This window comes from Saccopteryx bilineata, chromosome 5 (assembly GCF_036850765.1).
Source record: "Saccopteryx bilineata isolate mSacBil1 chromosome 5, mSacBil1_pri_phased_curated, whole genome shotgun sequence".
NCBI lineage: Eukaryota > Metazoa > Chordata > Mammalia > Chiroptera > Emballonuridae > Saccopteryx > Saccopteryx bilineata.
The window spans coordinates 136,411,251-136,434,186 of record NC_089494.1 but is presented as its reverse complement, the minus strand read 5'-3'; the positions used below and the strand labels follow the sequence as shown (position 1 = coordinate 136,434,186).

General features: G+C 39.6%; 1 protein-coding gene across 3 annotated transcripts in view; it reads right to left on the bottom strand.

Annotated features, from left to right (window-relative positions):
- MPP7 (MAGUK p55 scaffold protein 7) overlaps positions 1-22,936 on the bottom strand; it is a 283,309-nt gene that overhangs the window by 181,150 nt on the left and 79,223 nt on the right. For all 3 annotated transcript variants that reach the window (XM_066280418.1, XM_066280420.1, XM_066280419.1), the window contains exon 2: positions 20,182-20,341. In XM_066280418.1, the coding sequence (XP_066136515.1) occupies positions 20,182-20,218 (37 nt within the window). In that variant the 5' untranslated portion in view covers positions 20,219-20,341. The remainder of the gene's footprint in view (positions 1-20,181; positions 20,342-22,936) is intronic.

The following is a 22,936-nucleotide window of genomic DNA, read 5'->3' as shown; positions in this document are numbered from 1 at the left end:
TCTTAACTAATTCGAGTGTGTTGATCTCAAATCTGACATTAGTTTTTCTCTGTAAGCTACAGTTTTTTTGCAATTCAAGATTTTAGGTTTTCATCTTATTGTAAAATTTTCAACATTTAGTTTAACATAATGAAGTAGAATGTCTTCTTGGGCATCATCTTTGTGAAAATATAATAATTTATAACAGGGGTCCCCAAGTTTTTACACAGGGGTCCAGTTCACTGTTCCTCAGACCGTTGGAGGGCCACCACATACAGTGCTCCTCTCACTGACCACCAATGAAAGAGGTGCTCCTTCCGGAAGTGCTGCAGGGGGCCGGATAAATGGCCTCAGGCGGCTACATGCGGCCTGCAGGCCGTAGTTTGGGGATGCCTGACTTATATAATGCAGTAAATACACTAATACACTAAAAGATATGATTGCATCAGAATTTGTCTACAATTTTGAAATAGAACATATTAAAACACTTATTTTAATTATAAAATTTGCGCAAAACTTATTTAAATTCTATTCGGGCAAAAATTTGCATTTGTAGCTCTTGCATTTGTGTACTTGCTGAGGACAATCTCGTTTGATGCTCCAGCAGTAGTCTGCTCATCACTAACAGCTCCAAGATTTTCAGGAAACTTATCAAGGTGACTGTTCAGGAAGTGAATCTTAACGCTCATGTTACATCCCATGTCGCAGAAAGCCAACAGCATCCTTTGAACCAGAAGTTCATAGTTTTCTGCTTTTTTGTTGCCAAGGAAGTTCTTTGTAACTGCCACAAAAGACTGCCATGCTGCTTTCTCCTCCTTATTCATCTTCCTGGCAAATTCTGCATCACGTATGAGGGTTCGAATTTGAGGTCCATCGAATACACTTGCTTTTATCTTCTCGAAAGACAAGGCAGGAAAGGCAGAAATGATATGTTGAAAGCATTCACTTTCTCTATTCAAAGCCTGAACAAACTGCTTCATTAAGCCAAGTTTGATGAGAAGTGGGGGGAAAATGATCCTGTCTCGATTAATATTTTGCATCCCTACTTCCAGAGCTTCACGTTTCGGCCACTTTTTCTGTGTCTAGTGTTTCCCCCGAGATTGGCTGTCCCACAAACACAGAAAGCAAGGATACTTCGTGAAACCTCTCTGTTGTCCTAGCAGGAAATTTACCATTTTAAGATTCACACAAATGTTCCAGTTATGCTCCTCATACTTCAGAAAGTCGAGGACAATTTTTATATCATTCTTACTAAGTCATTCAATTTGGGTTGGCTAAACTGCTGAGGGGTTAATGACTGCTTGGCATCAGAAGAAGACCCTTCATTCAGATTCTACAACCATTTCCTCATGCATCTTATCAAAATACACTTGATCACCATGTTCACTTTCTTCATCCTTAGAAGAAATAAAACCATTGAAAACTGGAACCCGGAATGTCTCAGCGTGTGGGATAGGTTGTATTGCTGAAGGAATATTAGGATATGCAATTATATGCCGTTTTTTCTTGCCGACGCCCTTTGTATGGATCAGACAGAAATAATAGTCACTGCTATGGTCCTTAGGTTCACACCAAACCATGGGAATACCAAAAGGCATTACTTTGCGTTTTCCTTTTGTCCAGTCACGAAACATTTCCTCACAATTATGACACACAATATCAGGAGCCCAATTCTTGTCTTGATCACTAAGGGGAACTTGAAAATAGGCAATATATGCACATGTCACAAATGATGAAATATTGCACCTTTGATGTTGAAGTGAAGTGTGTTACAGCCACATATATTACAGAAGGTGTCAGGACTATTCTTACATTTACACCTACTCGAAGAAGCCATGATTCAATCTTAAAACAAAATAAGAAGGTGTTTTTATCAGATAATAATTTTTTACATTTATAAACAACTATAATTATGTAAAAGTGATGTTTGTAAAACATTAATTGCCTTGTGGTTATGTTCAATCCAAGAGTCATTGCCCTTTAACTCCAATTTAAAAACCAATGCATGCCATTAACTGTAACAAAAAGAAATTAAAATTGCATAAAAACTAGAGCATCCACCAAAAAACAAATTTCAGATTTGGAATCAGCGATGTAGAAATATGTAGAAACAGTTCTAAAACCTCATGCAACAGAAAATGAAAAAAAAAATTGTTCCCCAGTGTAATTATAACCAGAAGCAATTCCTAGTGGCATTAATCATACCTAACACAGCAGGTCCTCAAATAACAGCGTTTCATCCAAAGTCATTTCATTGTAATGTGGCTGAGATGCTGCAGGAACTTAACTCTTGTATACATCAATTGCTCCACAGTAACTTTTGTTATACTCACTTCACTAAAGGTCACAGGAACTGTCAACAGCATTACGTTTGATGCTCTTCATAGTAAGTGATGTTACTATCTCATCTCCAGGGGGAGATAAATTTAGCCAGTGTATTAGCATATTCAGGACTCACACTCAGCTCTAGCCTATGCCTCCAGTAACAATCCCATCACTTCAATCTTCCACTCCAAAACCTTCAAGAGCTACTTTAATTGCTTTATGGGGCAATACTGGTTAATAAAAGTACACAGGCTTCAGGTGCACCATTCAAGAGCTACATGAAAGAAAAAAGTTAAATGCCTGACCTAACATCCAAATTATGGAGGGGTCAAATATTTCAAATGTAAAGATTATTTAAAATATTTTTATCATGTTGCAGTTTGGTGGGCAAATGAGTTTGTATAATCTGTATTTTTTGGTTTTGCTCACTCTCATCGTTAAAAATGGCCACTGCTCACGTGATACAGCTGATGGCTTTCATGCTTGGAAAGGGGCTTGATTATGCTAATGTATGCTGAGGGAGGACTTTTGCACCAAAAAGTTTTAAAAGAAGGAGCTAGGCGGCCATTTTGGGAGAGAGACCATATTGTTGTAGAGAGAGGAGGAGCCCATGTTGTAGCAGGGCAGAGAGTCCACATGGAGAAGAGGAGGCAGCCAAGATGGAGGCATGCAGAGGGGACTGAGTGAGGCTGGTGAGGCCTTTGATTCTAGAAAAACTCGGATGTGTCAGTAGCTTTGTGAGCGCTGAATAAGTGGGTTTTGGAGCTCAGTGTGTTTGTGTTTACTTGCTTGCCGAGTGCGAACTAGGAATAAAGGTAATGGCCCACCAGTTCTTGGCTCTGCAGTTTCATTACCATCTGCCCAAATTTAATGCAAACCTGTAAAAGCCAGGCAGCTGTGATGGCGGCCGTGGCTACTGGCTTTACACAGTTAAACACTTTTCTTAGCATATGAAGAACACAGAAACGTAATTGATAGACTTTATCATATTTTCATGCATGAAAAAAAAATGCAGAGAAATTGCTGAAAATTATTTGCAACAAGCTAAGAATAAAAGATGGACTCCAGCCAGTTAGTTCTGTCGAGTAAGAGCATAGTTTCAAAATGACAAGGTTGCAGTTTAATCCCTAGTCAGGGCATAGAGACCATCTGCTTCTCTTCCCCTCCCCCTCTCCCTTCTCTCTCTCCTCCCCTCTCACAGCCAGTGACCCAAATGTTCAAGTGTGCTGAGGGTAGCTAGGCTGGTCCGAGCATCAGCTCCAAATGGGGTTGCTGAGTGAATCCTGGTCAGGGCACAGGCAGAAGTCTGTCTATATCCCCTCCTCTCACTTATAAAAAAAAAAAAAAAAAAAAAAAAAAAAAGTTAAGTAAAGCATATCATTTTTCTCTTGTCAATTAAGGTTGCAAACACCCAGTCCTGGCAAGGGCATGGGAAAACAAGCCCACAAGTCGTCTGATTGGATAAACACTTACTCTTCAACCAGCAGTTACTGAAGACCATAAATTCTAGGTGCCAGAGCTATCAAGGAGTTTGGGATAGATCAGTGAACCAAAAAAGCAAAGACCCCTACCCTCATGGAGCTAATAGCGTAGGGCGGAGAAAACAGTAAGCATTGGAAGGAAATTACACGGTATATCAGAAGGTGACAGGTACTGGTAGAAAAGGACCGAGTAGAGCAGTGAAAGGTAAATCCAGTGTTGAGCCACCAGCTTGTGGCAATGACAAATGAAGTGGTCAGGGAACACGATAAGAAAGTGACAAGCGAGCAAAGACTTTTGGAAGGTGCAAGAATTAGCCACACGGGTATCCGAGGAACACACGTTCCAGGCAGAGGGGTCAGACAATACAAACACTGAAACCTCTAAGACACGGTGTGCCTGGAGCATCTGAGGAAGCACTTTCTTTTTAAGAAAAAGCTGTTCTCTTTATTTTCATTATTTTATTGATTTTTAGAGAGACAGAGAGAAGCATTCCTTTGTTGATCCACTTAGTTGTGCACTCATTGGTCACTCCCGTATGTGCCCTGACTAGGGATCAAACCCACAATCTTGGCGTTTTGGGACGACACTCTGAGCTAACTGGCCAGGGTTGAGGAAAAACTTTCTTTTTCATAACTTTCACACGGACTGTGGAGCCCACTCTGATGGCAGCAGAGGGTGGGAGAAGGAGTAAGAGACGATGGAAGAGGAAGTAGGGGGCCAGAGCATGTAGGGCCTTGCAGGGCACATACTGCAAATAATTTAACTTCTACTTTAGAGGGAAAGAGCCATTGCAAGATTGAGTGAAAAAGGAATATGATCCAATTTACATTTTTTAACATTTATTTTACTGATTTTTTTAGAGAGAGAAATGGAGGGAGAGAGAGAAAGAGAGAGAGGGACATTGATTGGCTCCTGTATGTGCCCTAATCAGGGATTGAACCAGCAACCTCTGCACTTGGGGACAATGCTCTAATCAACTGAGCCATCTGACCAGGGCCCAATTTACATTTTAAAGCATCCTTCTGGCGACTAAGCAAGGGAGCAAGGGAGCGAGAACACATAATCACAGGTCAATACAGTGATTCAGGCAAAAGGTAATGGTAGTCCGCAGCCAAGCAGCAGCCAGAGGAAGTTATGAGAAGTACTCAAATTCTGAAGAAATAGTGAAGAGCTAATTATAAATTTCTATCAGAATGAGGGATATTAAAATAGAATCTAAAATGACTCCAAGATTGTTTTAAGTTGCCATCAGTGTGACAGGGAAGCTCAGTTATGGACACAGAAGTTCAGGGGGTCTGCTAGATATCCAGGTGGCGATGTGGTGGGCAGCTGGATACAGGAGCAGGAGCTACACAGAGCAGCCTGGGCTGAAGCTGTGTCTTCACGAGTCACTAGCATATGAGCAGGATTTAAAGCCATGAGCCTGCACAAGCTCCCCAAAGGTGTAAGTGTAGACACCGAAGAAAGAACAGCCAAGGACTGAGCCCTGGAGTCTCCAAGTCTCCATAGATAGATGTGGAGGACGAGACAGGCTGTCAACCATTCAGAAAGTGGGGCACCAGGAGTGTGACATCCTGGAAACTAAGTAGGACAAGGAAGAAAGAATGATCCTCTGTCTCAAATGAACTGACAGAGCAGCAGACCAAGGGCTGAGACTTGCCCACTGGACTGAGCAACGTAGAGGTCACTACGTTTGACACCGTGCTGAGTGAGGAAGACCGGATGAAGAGCACTCAAGTACAGAGACATGCTGGAAATAGCAGCCACAGACAGCTCCTACAAATAGAGGCAACCCTGGTAATTTCTTACCAAAGAGGACTGATGTTTGTAAGGGAACAAAGGTAAAGTTTTTTTGAGATGAAAACAATAATTGATTTTGGCACTAACGGCATTAACCCACAACAGAGAGAAATTCTGACAACATAAGAGAGACAGGATCTGCTCTAACTCTGTCCTCGGTGCATGAGAAGGATCGGGGTCTAGTGCATAAGTGGAGGGGGCTTCGGACAGGAGCGTGGGTCATGCACATATGTTCAGTGGGCAGAACGTGGGCAGAGGGAACATGTGGCAGTACTTGCAGTGAACTATGAACATGGTCGTCTGCTGAGAGTAGCACAGAAAAGAGAGTGTCTGCATTTGTCAGAAAAGACTGGGAGAATGGGGAAATGGATAAAGGAGGGAAGTCATAAATTAGCATCCACTAATAACCATATGAAAATTTAAGGCCCTGGCTGGTTAGCTCAGCCAGTTAAGAGCATCATTCCAAAATGCAAAGGTTGCAGTTCAACCCCCGGTCAAGGCAAACAAGGGAAGCAACCTATGAATGCATGACTGAGTAGAACAACAAGTGAATGGTTCCCTTACCCCTGCCCTCTCTCCCTTCCTACTCTGTCTCTCTTTAGAAATTAATAACTAGTCGGCCTAGCGTGTGGAGGACCCGGGTTCGATTTCCAGCCAGGGCACATAGGAGAAGCACCCATTTGCTTTTCCACCCCTCCGCCACGCTTTCCCTCTCTGTCTCTCTCTTCCCCTCCCGCAGCCAAGGCTCCATTGGAGCAAAGATGGCCCGGGCGCTGGGGATGGCTCTGTGGCCTCTGCCCCAGGCGCTAGAGTGGCTCTGGTTGCAACATGGCGACGCCCAGGATGGGCAGAGCATCGCCCCCTGGTGGGCAGAGCGTCGCCCCTGGTGGGTGTGCCGGGTGGATCCCGGTCGGGCACATGCGGGAGTCTGTCTGACTGTCTCTCCCTGTTTCCAGCTTCAGAAAAATGAAAAAAAAAAAAAAATAAAGAAAGAAATTAATAACTAGTTAATTAAGCCCTGGCCAGATAGCTTGTTGGAGTGTCATCCAGAAGCATACAAGTTGCCAGTTCAATCCCTAGTCAGGGTATATACAGGAACAGCTCAATGTTTCTGTCTCTCTCTCTCTCTCTCTCTAAAAAAAAAAAAAAAAATTAAAGCTTCCATTTCCTTTTATCCAGTAACTCACTTTATTTTTCACTTGTTCACCTACTTGTAGGCAGCCTGGAGGGCCATCTGCAAGACCTGTACCCAACTGTTACCCTTCCTGAATCCAGGAAGAAAGAGCAGAAGGAGCAGGAACGATGCCCTCACTCTCTCTGGGCGCAGTCTACAGTGCTTGAGCTTTCACAAAGTACAGAGGCACACCTTGTTTTAGTGTGCTTGGCTGGTGTCGCAGTTTTTACACATTGAAGGCAGGACCCTCCGCCAGCTAAAATTTAGGATTTGCTTTATTGTGATACTTTATTGAGGAGATAATACTTCAGAGATATGCCTGAAGACATTATTTTTTTCCATTGATTATTGAGAGTGAGAGTGAAAGAGAGAGAGAGAGAGAGAAGATGGGAGAAGGGAAGGGAAGGGAGAGAGAGAAGATGGGAGAAGGGAAGGGAAGGGAGAGAGTGTGTGTGTGTGAGAGAGAGAGAAAAAGAAAGAGAGAGAGAGAAGCATCAACTTGTTGTTCCACTTAGTTGTACATTCGCTGACTGCTTCTCATAATGTACCCTGACTAGGATCAAACCCATGACCTCAGCACACCAGTATGACACTCTATCCACTGAGCAACCCGACCAGGTCTGACATTACTTTTATAATTTTAAAAATTTCACTCCTGGGTAATAAATCTGATATAAACCTTTTCCCAGCAGTATAGCTCAAACTTCACCTCGAATTCTGTCCCAGCCACAGTGGACTGCTACTTGCTCTAACCTAGAAAGCATAAATTGGATCCATGCAACCTTCCACCAACTCACCAGGTAATGAACTTCCTGGTGATGGTGACTGCTGTCCCGGTCTCTGCTTCAGGACCCCCAAAGATCATCAGAAAGACAAAACAAGCAGCACTTCCATCCTTACCTCAAAGTTTCACTAACAGGTGTAACGTAACACACCTGACAACGTTTCGAGGGGCGTGCATAGAAATCTGGCAAACTCCCAAATCCCTCTGCACTTCGGAACCCCACCTGCTCCTGTTCCAACCTCACTCCCCAAACGCTGAGTGATGCTAGGTGCCGAGCACCCACTAAGAACTGGGGCTACAAAGCAAACAAAGTCTTACTCAGTGTAGCACAGACTACTCTGAAAATAAATGTGAAGTTTGTAACTGGGAAAAACACTCAAATGAGGGAGGTGCTGTGGCACCATCCAAGTGTCACAGTGGGATAGGAACAATTTCACGGAGAGCTTCCCAGAGACATGATGATGGTGCTGAGGTTTTAGGGAGGTAGAGATGTTAACGAGGTGATAATGGGGAATAGACAAATCTGGTAGGAAAAGAAACGCACTGACAAAGGCCCTGGGCGAGGATGCTTAGACTCTGGAGCCAAACGACATAAACACAAATTCCTACTTCTGCAACTGACCATCCATTTTTCCATCTATTGAAGGGGTTCAGTAGCACTAACCTTACAGCACTGTGGGAACTAAATGAGTTACTTGTAGAGCTTAGAAGGATGCCTCACTTTAGCTATACAACTTATGTAAGCTTATTTCAAAACAAAAATTTTGTAATTTCCAAACTAAATGCAAAAACATGACTATGCCCAAGCACTAGGGAGATAGATTACAAAATATAAGTTGATAATGCAGAAATACATCAAGGGAAGAAAGGCTTTTCACAGTAGGCCATAAAAGCAGGCAGTGAGGGACCCCACATGTACTGGGTCAAGAGTGAATGAGAGAGATAAGAAATAATGAAGAAAGTGCTCACATACCCCTGACCCCGGTCAGTCTAGACATCTACACAGTAAGGAAAAAAAGAAAAATGAAAAAATGTTCCCTGTTCTTGAGCAGCTTAATTTTTTTCTTCTCTAGGTGAGAGGAGGGGAGACAATAAGGCAGACTCCTGCATGTGCCCTAACAGGATCCACCTGGCAACCCCATCTGGGGCCGATGCTTGAGTACTGAGCTATTTTTAGCACCTTAGGCTAACACACTCCAACAAAGCTATACTCAGCACCCAGGGCCATGCTCAAACCAATCAAGTCACTGGCTGCAGGAGGGGAGGAGGGAAAAAAATATAGAGAGAAGGTAGGTGAAGCAGATGGTCACTTCTCCTATGTGCCCTGATTGAGAATCAAACCTGGGATGTCCATAATACACTGGGCTCATGCTCTATCCACTGAGCAACTGGCCAGGGCACAATTTTCAAGATAACCATAATGAAACAGATGTTTACATGAAATGTCAATAACTATAATTTTGGTGGTATTGATATTAATATGTTCAGTCACAACTTCTGACAATATGGCTTCTGTAAACCATATGCCAATGCATAGTCCTATTTCAAACTCCATTAACAGCAATCATGCTGAAATAACTGTGAACTCACCTTACAAAATGCTTCAGGTGATACAAAATAATATCAGTCCCATTACTGAGATATTTATATGTACTTTCCAGGTCCCTCCAGACTACCCATGCTAGACATAATAAAGAAACACCCTGGAGTCAATCAGCTATGCCAGGATAGGGTTGCCTTCCTGAAATATACTCAGAACAGATCTAACAAATGTTCATTCAAATTATTCAATCATATTGCATCTCCGGTCCTCTAACTCTTGAAGTGACAGTGATGAAATGGTTCAAAGATACCAGATCACGGCACTGGCAGGTTGGCTCAGCAGTAGAGCATCAGCTTGGCATGTGGAAGTCCTGGGTTTGATTCACAGTCAGGGCACACAGAAGTAACCCTCTGCTTCTCCACCCCTCCTGCTTCTATCTCCCTCTCTCTCTTCCCCTCCTGCAGCCATGGCTCAAACAGTTTGAGCAAGTTGGCCCAGGGCACTAAGGATGGCTCCGTAGCCTTGCCTCAGGTGCTAAAATAGCTCGATTATCAAGCAACCAAGCAGCAGCCTCAGATGGGCAGAGCATTGCCCTGGTCTGGGGTTTGCAGGGTGGATCCAGGTCAGGGCGCATGGGAGAATCTGACTTTGTCTCCCCAACTCTCAACAATTAAAATAAAATAATAAAATAAAATAGATATGGGATCACTTTTGTCATTTTAAGCTCTGTTATCCTCATTTTGGGGATGGAAGTAAAGCACGGGGAACCCAGGCTACAGCCAGAGACTCTAGGCTATAACCAATCAGCAATATAATTCATCTCAAGAGGTAGGACTCTTCTTAAAAACAGATCTTGCCTTTTAATTTAATATCATATCTCCCAACAACTATGCTTACAGTTCTTGATATAATTAACATGTTCATAAGAAAAAATGTCAAGAATTCCTAATTGCAAACTCCTGTTCACAGTTTAAGTGATTAAACCTTTTTGATAAATTGTATCTTCCATTTCAAAGTTATTTAGTTCTAAGAGGATACAAAAGAATTTTTAAAACGTAAGGGGATCCTCTACACAAGGACACAACAGTCTCAGAAATCAGAAAAGTGCATCAACTTACATTAAAAAAGTCATAAAAAGACTTTACCATTTTATATGAACTACATCATAAAATTCATCTTTATTATAAAAATTATCTTCTGAATCATCAAGATGGGGTAGAGAAGGGAACAAAGTACTGGATAAAAAAGTCAGAAAGGGTACTTCCTACACAGATGAGAGTAAAGTCATAACGTCTTGTAGAAAAGAGAAATTACCAGACTTGTCACACTTGTCAAACAATAGAGAACTGTCTTTTCATCAAGAAGCCTACCAAGTGTGGACACACCATCTGGACCACATTGAAAGATACCCGAGGCCAAAACAAAATATAAAAGTCTGTAACTTACCCAAGTGCTTGCAGTTCAGAAAGCCAAAAGAGAATTAGGCAAGTAAAGAAGAACAACTATGATTTTACTCACTCGGATTAGATTCAAGATGATTCCTATCTGCATATGTTGATGTGATGCCTAAATGAACCTAATGATGCAATTTAAAGTTACAGGAGGGCCTGACCAAAGTTATGAGAAAATAACAATTCATAGTAGCAATGGTGGCTAACTTCAAATCAGCAGAGAGATCCCAGCAGTCTGATGAAGTAGCCACCATTCACAAAGGAAAGGGATAAAAGGAAGGGAAGTCGGAAGGTGGGAGAGCTCTGCTGGGTGAGGAGTAAGACACTCAGTAGCAAAGAAACACATCTTCAGATTAAATGACCAATATGATGATGAAACGATTCATCCATTTGGAAAACCCTGACCCCACACAATGAGTAACAAAACCGTGTGTGAAGGCAGAGATGTCACTTGATATGGGTTCCACGTTCAGTGGGAGCTGACAGCAGAATGTCAGGTGAGGCAGATATATACAAGATTGACTAAATACCACTAAACTGAGGGGAAGAAGACTATCGCACTTTAAGTAAATACACTATTGAAATGTGAACATACATTAGTTGTTAGAACATTAAGACATTAGTAAGACCTAACATGAAATGTTCTAGTCAAAGAATCCGACATGGAAACAACCAAAAAGCCCGTCAATAGATGACTGGATAAAGAAGATGTGGCACATATACACTATGGAATACTACTCAGCCATAAGAAATGATGACATCGGAACATTTACAGCAAAATGGTGGGATCTTGATAACATGATACGAAGCGAAATAAGTAAATCAGAAAAAACCAGGAACTGCATTATTCCATACGTAGGTGGGACATAAAAGTGAAACTAAGAGACATTGATAAGAGTGTGGTGGTTACGGGGGGGAGGGAGGAATGGGAGAGGGAAAGGGGGAGGGGGAGGGGCACAAAGAAAACAAGATAGAAGGTGACAGAGGACAATCTGACTTTGGGTGATGGGTATGCAACATAATTGAACGACAAGATAACCTGGACTTGTTATCTTTGAATATATGTATCCTGATTTATTGATGTCACTCCATTAAAAAAATAAAATTAAAAAAAATAACCTTAAAAATATAAAACAAACAAACAAAAAAGAATCCAGCCACTATCTTAGGTAATGACACGTTCTGCTGTACAACCAACCAGCACCAGCAATACCACATCAAAACACAGTGAACAAAATAATACCAAGACCCAAGAGTCTAGCTCAGAATAAAAATTTACTAAAGAGAGGAAAAGCATTTTTGCTGTGTAAAGAAAAAAAAAACAGAACAGGAAAGCTAATACAATTTACACTTATACATCTATGTCATCCTCAACATAGAAGGTATCAGTGCATATTATAGATACTCTGAAAATTAAAGGGAAAAAAATGGCAAAGTATAGGTCACTGACCCACCTACCTTCCTATAAAGAAATCTTTGTTTGGGGCAATTTACTTTCTATTGCTTTTCCCCCAATATTTGTGGACAAATGTAAATTATAGCTATTAAACCAAAGGAAATTAATTTAATGCTAAAATGTAATATTAATTCTCAAAGCAATAACATATCTAAATCATGAACGCATTAAAGAATGCAGATGTATTGAGAAGTGGAAAAAATTTTCCAGTTCAAAAAACCTGCTTCTGTAAAAATATATTTTGTAGAAGACAGTAGTTAATTCCTAAGAGAATAAATGGCCCAGAATTTGATGAAAGTGTCCCTGCGGTGAACAATTCACTCTTCTTGCAGATTCCAGATGCTCAACATTCCTGATTCAGAATGGAAAATTTTACTGTTAGTCTAGAGAAATTTAATATCACCATTCTTGTCATATCCTCCATAGCTTCATTATTAGAACAAGTCTGGGGAAGCTATAAACTATGTTAAATGCTAAAAAAGATGCTCACTGTGGTCAATTAGATGAGATAGTATGACTAAATAAAATATTCGGAAATCATATAGAAAAAGACTTGAGAAAACAAATGTATATTTATTTGAGGTTTTTCCTGAGGCCTGACATTTGCATTCTGTACAGGATAGTCAGGCACAGGACCAAAAGGTTTTACTATAGCCAAGAGCTAATAAACACTAAAGAACATATATCGATGCCCAGAACAACATTATAAAATTTTATTATATTAATAAAATGGGATACATCAAGCTTTAAATTTTCCACTTTGTCAAAGGTAAAATAATCAACACTATTCAGTGCCATTCATAACAGGCTTCAATTTTCCTCATTTAAAGTATGTTTTATTTCCAGAAGTACCTATACTACCAAAATGCTTCAATACTACCCTGACAGAAGCATTCTCTCTTGTACTCTCCCTCAACTGTAAATAACTTATTAAAGCACGCAGCAAGCTGAGTTTTTAAATACGTGAAACAGTTCAAATAGTATAACACTGTTGTTTGTTTATACAATTCCCTTCAAATCTATAAAATCAGGGGCAAGCTAACAGAGGGCAGGAGCAGACACCTGTACATAACTTTCCTTTTTAAATGCAATCACTGAGCTTTAAATAGGTTCCCATTTACGTTAACTCTGTGTTGGCAGTCTGTGGCCTTGAACTTAGCATCCCCTACCAGGGCAGAGACAATAGTACTTTGATTCTCAGCAGTACTTCTCCAAAAGATACAGCCACAGCAAAATGAAAATTACTTCCAAAACTCATAAATTATGGCCTGTAGCTATCATTTTATAAAAATTGATTATGTTCATAAAATCTTACATTTAACCAATTGCAGGGTCACCTTGCCTGGAATAGTTAGCAATAAAAGCTAAAGCACTATTATTTGTTTCATTACAGTTAATATTGTGATAGAATTTATTTCGATATTTATTACACATTTAAAACGTAGCCAAGCATGTGGTTAGACCAAGTCAAATAGTATATCTGGGTTTTTGTTTACATTGCAAAGCAGCAACCTAAGTCTTATCTCTCATCCTAATACTGTACTACCAGTCAGTGTAGTAAATGGTAAGTAATGGACAGACCAATAGGCATTAACTTTGATCATGAAGAATAACTACTAGCAACAAAAACCAAGTAGGAAGCAGATGGCCTATTGGTTGTAGAGAAGGATGTTGTGGAAAGAGAGGTGAGCATTCTCACAGAACCACCACAGTAATCAACAGAAAAAATGGGTACTGAGTACCACACTTAATGCTGCCTTGTTTTATAATGAAATGAGTAAAAAAATAACATAGCATATATATAGTTGACCCTTAGTGAATGGCAGACATCATCATCTTTATTATAGCCTCTCAGAGGCTTGTTAATTATTAAGCAACAGAAAAGTCTTAGGCAAAGTTCAAGAAACAACTATCGGCCCTGGCCAGTTGGCTCAGTGGACAGAGCATTGGCCAGGCGTATGGACTTTCCAGGTTTGATCCCTGCTCAGAGCACACATAAGAAGCAACCATCTACTTCTCTCCTCCTCCCTCTCCTCCTTCTCCCTCTTTCTTCCCCTACCTCAGCCAGTGGCTCAATTCATTTGAGTATCAGCCCCAGGAGCTGAGTATAGCTCAGCTAACTTGAGCATCAGCCCCAGACAGGCGTTGCTGGGTGGATCCTGGTCAGGGCACATCTGTCTATCTCCCCTCCTCTCACTTAAAAAAAATTGTGTCAATCAAAAGAAAATAGATACATTGGTTTTTACTCCTAGTTGCACACAGAGCTCCTAAACCCTTGTGATTTCCTGGGTGGTAACAGTGTCTCCTGTTCTCTTGAGGTGACTCTTGGTGAGATCCTGTAGAGCTGCAGGATCAGGAGCTGGTCCAAGCCATGATTAGGAGCTTGGAGGTTTCTGAGAAGGGGAAGGTGCTAGAGACTGAGTTAATAATTGATCGTGCCTAGGTGAGGAAACTTCCATGAAAATCTAATAGTATGGGGCTCAGTGAGTGCCAGGAGGGTGGTACACCCCCACTCCTCGGGGACAGAAGCCCTTGACCTCGGGACCCTCCCAGACCTTGCCCTATGTATCACTTCATCTATTTGTTCATCTGTATCCTTTATTATATAATACACTGGTAAACGTAAATAAGTCTTCCTCTGAGTTCTGTAAGCTATTCTGGCAAATGAGAAAATCTAAGGAAAAATTCATAGAAACCTCAATTTTTAGCCAATAAATCAGACAGAAGTTGTGGGCAACCTGAGACCTATTACTTGCAACTGGCATCAGGGAGTCTTGTGGGAATGAGCCCTCAAATGGTGGGATCTGTGCTGAACCCAGTCAGTTTCAGAACTGAATTGGAAGCCGCCCACCTGGTGTCACAGAGAATTGCCTGGTCGTGGTTTCTAATCCCATTCTATACTGAAAGGAACCAAGGCTTCTTGGAGACATAGCAGATTCTAGACTTCGGCACTGTAAGATGAGCCTAGAGCACCTTGTAGTTCCAAAAGGAAGGACCTGCTGAAAACAAACAGACAAGCCCATACTGATGGGGGCAAATCGAAGGAGCCAAATGAAAGAGCTCCCAGCGCCCAAAACTGGAACAAAGTGAGCAACAAAATAAAGCCATACTGGATTACCACCCAAAGTACAAAGAACTACATACGGACCCACAGAGATACGAATAAATGATTGAGTAAAGTAATACATGGGAGAGGAGACACAGAATGTAACTTACACAGATACTTCACCATAAAAAAGGGGAAGCAGAGCACACCACCTGTTAGTGTGGGCTGCAAAACAGAGACCTCCTTGCAAAGAGGACAGACAGTATGGACAGGGTGAGAAAACAGAGTGACTTTAAGGTGGAAAAACCTGACAAAGGCTACTTTAGCCAGCTGATCAACATCAACAGTCATAAATCAAATTGACAGTACATACCCTTCCTGACAGGACAACTGCACGTTACAGCTGACCAAGTCCAACAGAGGGGGATGCTGCATCACACCTGATCAGGACTCCTGGAGACTGACGAAGTCATCAGAGACAGGGAGTCTGAGAAGCCTTCACAGCCAACAGAAACCAAAGACAACTAAATGTAATATGAGATACTGGAACAAAAAAATAAGAAAAATCTAAGAAAATCTGAATAAAGTGTATGTTTTAGTTAATAACAATGTATCAGTCAGGGAAACAAGATATTAAGTATACTGAAACTCTGTGCTACCTTCATAACCTTTCTGTAAGTTTAAAATTACTCTCAAAAGTCGAGTCTACTAAAAAATTTTTAAAAAATAAGACCAACAGATCATAATAGCCAAGAAAGAAAACCTAAAACATATGTACTGCTGGTGTACGAAACAGGGAAGGTGACAAATTCATGTCAGAAGGAGGGGCTTTTAAATAAGTGATGCTGACCACTGGCTGTTCATGTGGGACATTAGATTACCGCCTCACTTCATGTACAAATTCATGTTGCACTAAAACTCCAAACATTTTAAATTATTAGAAAAAGAGTTTAGTGAATATCTTCATGAATAAGGCTATCTTAAGCAAAAACAAAAAGGCATTAACCATACAGAAAAAACTGATTTGTCTACATAAAAGTTTTCAACTTCCACAAAAGAAATGATACATTTTAAGGAAGGAAAAAAGGAGAATCGACTGGTCTTAAAAAATAGTGTTCAATCCTAAAATGATTCAAAAGATTAATATACAAAATACAAATAGAGAAATTCTGCAAATAAATAAGAAAAATGATAAAGCAAGAGAAAAATGGGGAGAGAATATGAATGTTCACTAAGCAAATGGAAATTTGCCAAATGTTAGCAGAAATGCATGTTTAACACTTAAGATACCACGTTTTCTCCATCAGATTTATTTTACAACATGGACGGACCTTGATAACATTATACTGAGTGAAATAAGTAAATCAGAAAAAAACTAAGAACTGTATGATTCCATACATAGGTGGGACATAAAAATGAGACTCAGAGACATGGACAAGAGTGTGGTGGTTACCAGGGGTGGGCGGAGAGGGAGAGGGTAGGGGGAGAGTAGGGGAGGGGCACAAAGAAAACCAGATAGAAGGTGACAGAAGACAATTTGACTTTGGGTGATGGTATACAACATAATCAAATGTCAAAATGAACTGGAGATGTTTTCTCTGAATCTATGTACCCTAATTAATCAATGTCATACTGTTAAAATTAATTGTCTAAATTTAAAAAAGTAAAAAACAGAAAAAAAGTAAAGCATCAGGAGAAATTTAGAAACATGTGGCATCCAGTTAGGTAGCAAGTACCTCATTTTGTTATTAGAGGACTGGAAAAACAAAGTCAAATGAACCGGAGATGTGTGTGAAGAGAAAGTAGGCATATAGTTTCAAATAACAGTAATGAAATTTTAGGACATAGGAATAAGTATATTAAAATGCTGCATATACTTTTCTATATTTTCATGTTATCCAAAGAAGTTTGCATCATTTGATTTTTATTTTTTTTTGTATTGTTCTGAAGTGAGAAGCAGTGAGGCAGAGAGATAGACTCTCACATGTGCCCAACTGGGATCGACCCAGCAAACTCACTAGGGGGCAATAAATAAATTATAAGAACTGATCATATTAAATATTGGCAAGAGTGTGGGAGAAAGGATATTTTTCCTTTTTAATGAACTCACTGGGGGTAAGAAACGTTAATAAAGTAATATAGGTTTCAGGTGGACAGTCCTATACTACATCATCTGTGCTCACCAAAGTCGTCTCCCTCCCTCTCCATCGATCCTCCCTGACCCTCCTCCACCTCAGGGAAAAGGATCTTGAATGCACTGTCCATGGATTAAGTGATGTGACCAATAAGTGATGTGACCACACTGAAAAATAATCTGACAACATCCATTGAATGGGCACAGGTTTTCTTCCAAAATATTACAAAAGGACCAAAACCAGGGTTTCACAAACAGCAGTCTGCTTCACTAAATTGTGATACTATGGAAAACAATGCATTCATTTAAAAAATACACAGATGTCTGTAGAGATAGATTCATGGACAGATATGTAGATTCACACTCCTCCCATGAAACCCCTCTCCAAGATACATTACTTGGTACAGAAAGAAAGTCAAAGAGCAGTTCATGGAGTACGACACAACCTGTGATTTAAAAAACAAACAAACAAATATAAAACAATATACTTATATATACATACATATATGTGTGTCTAATGTGCAGGAAATTCTTGAAGGTCGAATGCCCTTCAAACTGAGACAGAAAATGAGACTAAGGGAAAGGTGGGTAATAAGAACTTCTTTCCTTTTTAATCTAGGCTTCTTTGACAAGCAGAATGCTTTCATGTATTACATGTGTAATTAAAAATGTTTTGCTTCGTGAACCAGCCAGTAAGAAGAGGGAGAGTGCACAAGTTCTAGGTTGGAAGCGCCGCCCCACATGAATACTGTGAGCGTGGGAAGTGGGTGCCGGCCTCCTGCACTGCATCTGACCTTGCATTAGGCGCTATCGCTGGCCCTGGAGACCTGATAATGGGAACAGCAGCAACAGCATCACTAAGCAACACCACTTATGGTATGCATGACCCTGACTGCTAAACAGAATCTGGTCTGCAAGAAACGACAAGGAAACCACTGCCACCTGATGGGTACACGGTACTTTGGGGCTTCCCTAAATGCAGTGACTCTTGGAACAGGCACGTCCCTCTGCCTGACTCAAACCGTGTTGGGACAGACAGGTTAAAAATATCACAAAGCTAAGGGTGAGTCACAAAGGCATTTTAGATTTGCACTACAGGAGCCAGCTATGTGTAGAAAGTGCTTTTCAAATTCTCAATAGCCTATGCTATTTTTCATGACTGACCCCTAAACTGCCTTATAAACTATAAACACTCTATTTCAATCATTCCCTGAGTTAGATGTAGGCAACACTACTGTACATTCAATTAAACTTAAGGCATTTTGGTAGATACCAAGGCATAAAACTTAAATTCATTACACAACTGTAGTAAATTTATGATTCGAATAAACTGCATCTATAATTTACCAAACCACTATGAAAAGTTAATCATTCATTATATATAATGCAACATAATGAGGAACAATACAAAAACTTAAAAAAAAAAGTTGGCTTCCACATTATGTCTTAACAAAAAAGATTTTTATGTAATCTAAAAATCAAAAATCACTTCCTAAAAAAACTAATCCTCAGTGTAAATCTCAGTAGAAAAAGAAATCCTATTTAATGGATAAAGATGAGACAAAACTTGCCAAAATATTAAATATATTCTAAATAGTAAAGAATGATATTTGCAAATAGTGCAAATGAAAATCCCAATGGAATATAATACAACACAAAATCAAATTTGTGACTCAGTTTTATGAATATTATGGTACCAGTGACTGTTTTGTGTGAGACAACTATCTCACCTGGTTTACAGGTTCTGTGTTAACAGAACCAAAGTCAGTATGGTCAGTACAACACACAGAACTTCTAATCACACTCTACACCACCATGTCTACTGAGGGGTTTTTAACACACATGGCTTCACTCCCCAAGCCACTTACATTCTGTTTGAGTAGTTCTAGGAAGGGTCCAGGAATCTGCATTTTTTTAAAGAACTGACTCTGGGGAACCCCAGAATAGGACAGCACAGGGGCACTGACCACCCCCACCTTACCTCCTGACTCCAGTCAGAACAATGGGATCTCACACATGAGTTTCTTCACTTTCTTGGAAAGCCTTATTCTAAGTATCACTAAGTCTTACAGTGAACTATGTTTAAATTAAATCCTTTAATGACATATTTCAACATCAGGATAGTTTTTACCTCTGGTCACAGAAAGAAAGAAAATGCAAGAATGGGGTAGGGATGTTTTATTTCTAAAGGAAAAAGTTAGAAGTCTGAAGCAAGAATGGCAAAAAGTACCTATCTATTATTAATCTGAGTGAAGGTTAATGAGTATCATCGTACAATAGTCCCCCCCTCTTATCTGTGGTTTCACTTTCCGCAGTCAAGCGTGGTCCAAAAATACTAGGTAGAAAATTCCAGAAATAAACAATTCATTAATTTTAAACAGCGCACTGTAGTCAGTCACTTAGGAGCCATCTGGGTTATCAGGTCAACTGTCACAGTCTCTCAGTGTTTGTGTCCAAGCCATCTTCATTTTAATTAGTAATGCCACATGCACATAATATTTATTCCAGTATACTGTGATAGCTGTCCTATTTTACTAGTAGTAACTGGTGTTCATCTCGTACTGTGCCTAATTCATGAGTTAAACTTTATCACGGGTATATCAGTACAAGATAAACTCGGTACACATGGGGCTTGACACTGTCCGCAGTTTCAGGTGTCCACTGGGGGTCTTGGAACGTACCCTCCACCAATAAGGAAGAACTACCGTGTCTGCCACACTTTTCTGTATGTTTAAAATACTTAATATTTTTAAAGAAATGTAAATAAATAATATTATTCCAAGAGACAGTACAAGAGGATCAGCATAAGCCCCACCACCTGGGGGAAGCAGCAGTCAACGCCCTTTGACAACTTTTATCTTGGAAGAATACATTAATTTTATTCCCATTGTTGTTCATCCAGCAACAGGCATGACGTGTTGCCCTTGCTTTAAGCAATGCTGTTTTCACTGGGAACAAGAAGAGTTAAGTAAGGGTGGAAGGAAACACCCCTCTCAGTTTCTCATACCTGTGTCAGTCCCAGAGCCTGTTGACAAAGCTGGCATGGTGCAGGCTGTCGGCTGACACGAACTCCAAACCAACGCTGCTCAGAGTGCCGCAGGGAAATGGCAGCTCTATGCCTGGCAGTTGCGCTGACTTCCCTGGGTTCCGCTTCCCACCAGCTGTCCCTACAGAGAGAAGGAACAGGTTACAATCGTAATAAAAGCAAGAAAGATTACTCACCTGCAGCATTCTGTAACTAATTCGTATACCAACACACTACCAGGGAGATTACAGTTCTTAATTTTTCCTACATGCTACATATAAATATTAGTGTAAGAGTGTTTCATTATGATGTGAAATTTCTAATTAAAAAGTGAAAGTTCTTCATAGATGTATCAAAGCTTCCTTAAAAGATTTTTACTGTAAGGAATGCTGATTGCATAAATGGAGAACATAAAACTGCTTTTGTAAGCTAGTGCCATTCTAAAATTCCTTCCCTCTGTTAATCATAATTCTAAGCTGAATTTCTAATGCAGACCAGAGCCCATAAATTGCCAACAACTTATAACTAATTGTAATTTTCAAAAAGAGCTCATCCTAAAAGCATGACACCTGCAAAGCTCTCTAACTGAAAACTGCAAACACCCTTTGAAAGAATGAGAGGCAAGAGATTATTTCAGGTTTCTACAAGAGTTAATAACCTAGAGTAAACCTAACAATCCAAGCTAATATACAAAAAAGTGAATTCTTTTAGTAAAAACCAAGCTTTGATGTACCTTGTAAAATATTAGTATTTTTCAATAACTATTTTAACTAATGTTCATCCCAAAATACACAGTAAGGTACTACTTCCCAACGGCGGCAGCCCTGATTCTGGAGCCCTCCTCAGCTCTCGCCGTGCCAGCGCTGTGATCGCCGGCAAGGGAGTTCATCTTATGAAGCCTTCAACTCCTTGCACACAAGTGAGGATTCACAGCAATTTAAAACTGTTAAAATTACCATATGTAATTGTTGATAATTACATATGATAAGGCACACAGCACAGCACCTGGCACATAACAAGCAAACAATAAATGCTGGCCATAATTATGACTGGAGTTGCTTAATTCAGGTAATGCGATTATACAACATAAACATAAACAGTAACAAAGATGAAAATTTACATGGTCTTGACATGCAAAGGAGACCGTGTGGTTTACATTTAGACCACTGCTGCCTAATAACAGATCATACAATGCATTTTCATTTTTTAGAAATCAGAACAACCAAGCAATATGTTTAAGTTCATTTTTAACACATTTGCCCAGTTCCCTATAAAAGCAAAATCAGTAATTTAAAAGTGTATCTTAAATATATTGACAGAAAAAAGCAGACATTGTAAACACCCAAAAAACACCTCACTTCAATTCTAAAGCCTTTTTAAATTGATGATGCATACTACAGAATAATAAGTGAGCTAGCCAAATTTCACTGGGAAAAATCCAAACTGTAAAATTCCATTAAAACCTTCTATATTAGCTTTATAATTGTCAAAGTAATGTTAGTAGGAAAAAAATTCACCAGCAAAAGGCTATGTGAGATCAGACTATCTGGTGCAATGTCCTGAATTTGTTTTCTATTTTAACGAAGATTGACAAGAGTTAAACATAAAAGTAGTATGAAGAGGAGTATTGATTAAAAATATCAGGGCAGTTATTTTAAATACCAAATAAAAATATAAATCACTAACCTAAAAATTAAAAAGAGAGAAAGAAAGACAAAGCAAAGTTTCATTAGTGGCCTTCTCTGAAGCTGTTTGCCCCAATAATTTTAAAAGGCAACTCTGCTTTGCTTCTATATATTATTCTAACAATCAGGATTAAGATTCAACTACATGAAAGCATTCCTAAATTCAAACACAAAGAAAGTAACAAACAGACCATTCGTAATTTTAAAAATGCATTCAATTAGTAGACATTTGCTTTGCTGCTGCGAAAAAGAGGAGGAGATGGTTAGAATTTGTAAAGTGCATGCACACACATTTCTCCCATTCGGGCAATATAAATGGATGCATGTGGGTAGATAATTATACTGCTCACAAAAATTAGGGGATATTTTATAGCTTCATATTCATTTTGAAATATTCCCTAATTTTTATGAGCAGTATATTATGTGTGCCTGTCTGATGTAATTTAAGGTCTTATGCCATAAGAAAAAGTTCTACTTGGTATGGTACCAACTGCTTAACTACAGAAATACATATACCATGCAAACTGCCATTTCCTTCATGCCTTAAAAAACAGTGTTTCACTCGTATAAACCACAAAGACTATACAATAAGCAAATTTATGTTCATATCAAGCCTTCTATTAATACTAACACAACCTTACATTCTACATCAAAACAATGTGAGTTGTTAATTGCTGCTGTACATTTATCCAATTTATGAAAAGCCTTATTAGCATTTCTCAATTTCATAATGAACACTTAAGGTTAAATTTTTCAAGTCATGTTATTTAAGAAATATACTGCTCACAAAAACTAGGGGATATTTTATTGCTTCATATTCATTTTGAATATCCCCTAATTTTTGTGAGTAGTGTACATTCTACAAAGTAGCTATCATCTTAATGCATCTATAAATATAGTTTTAAAAAACGGTTTGATATCATCCCTACCATTAAAATACTCAACATTTTGTAAAATGAAGCAGAGTTGAGGGGTTTAACTTTCAAACTGAGTTTAATTTTCATAGTAATCATGTTTTCTGGGTTTTGGGGGAGACTAAATTTACTGAAAAT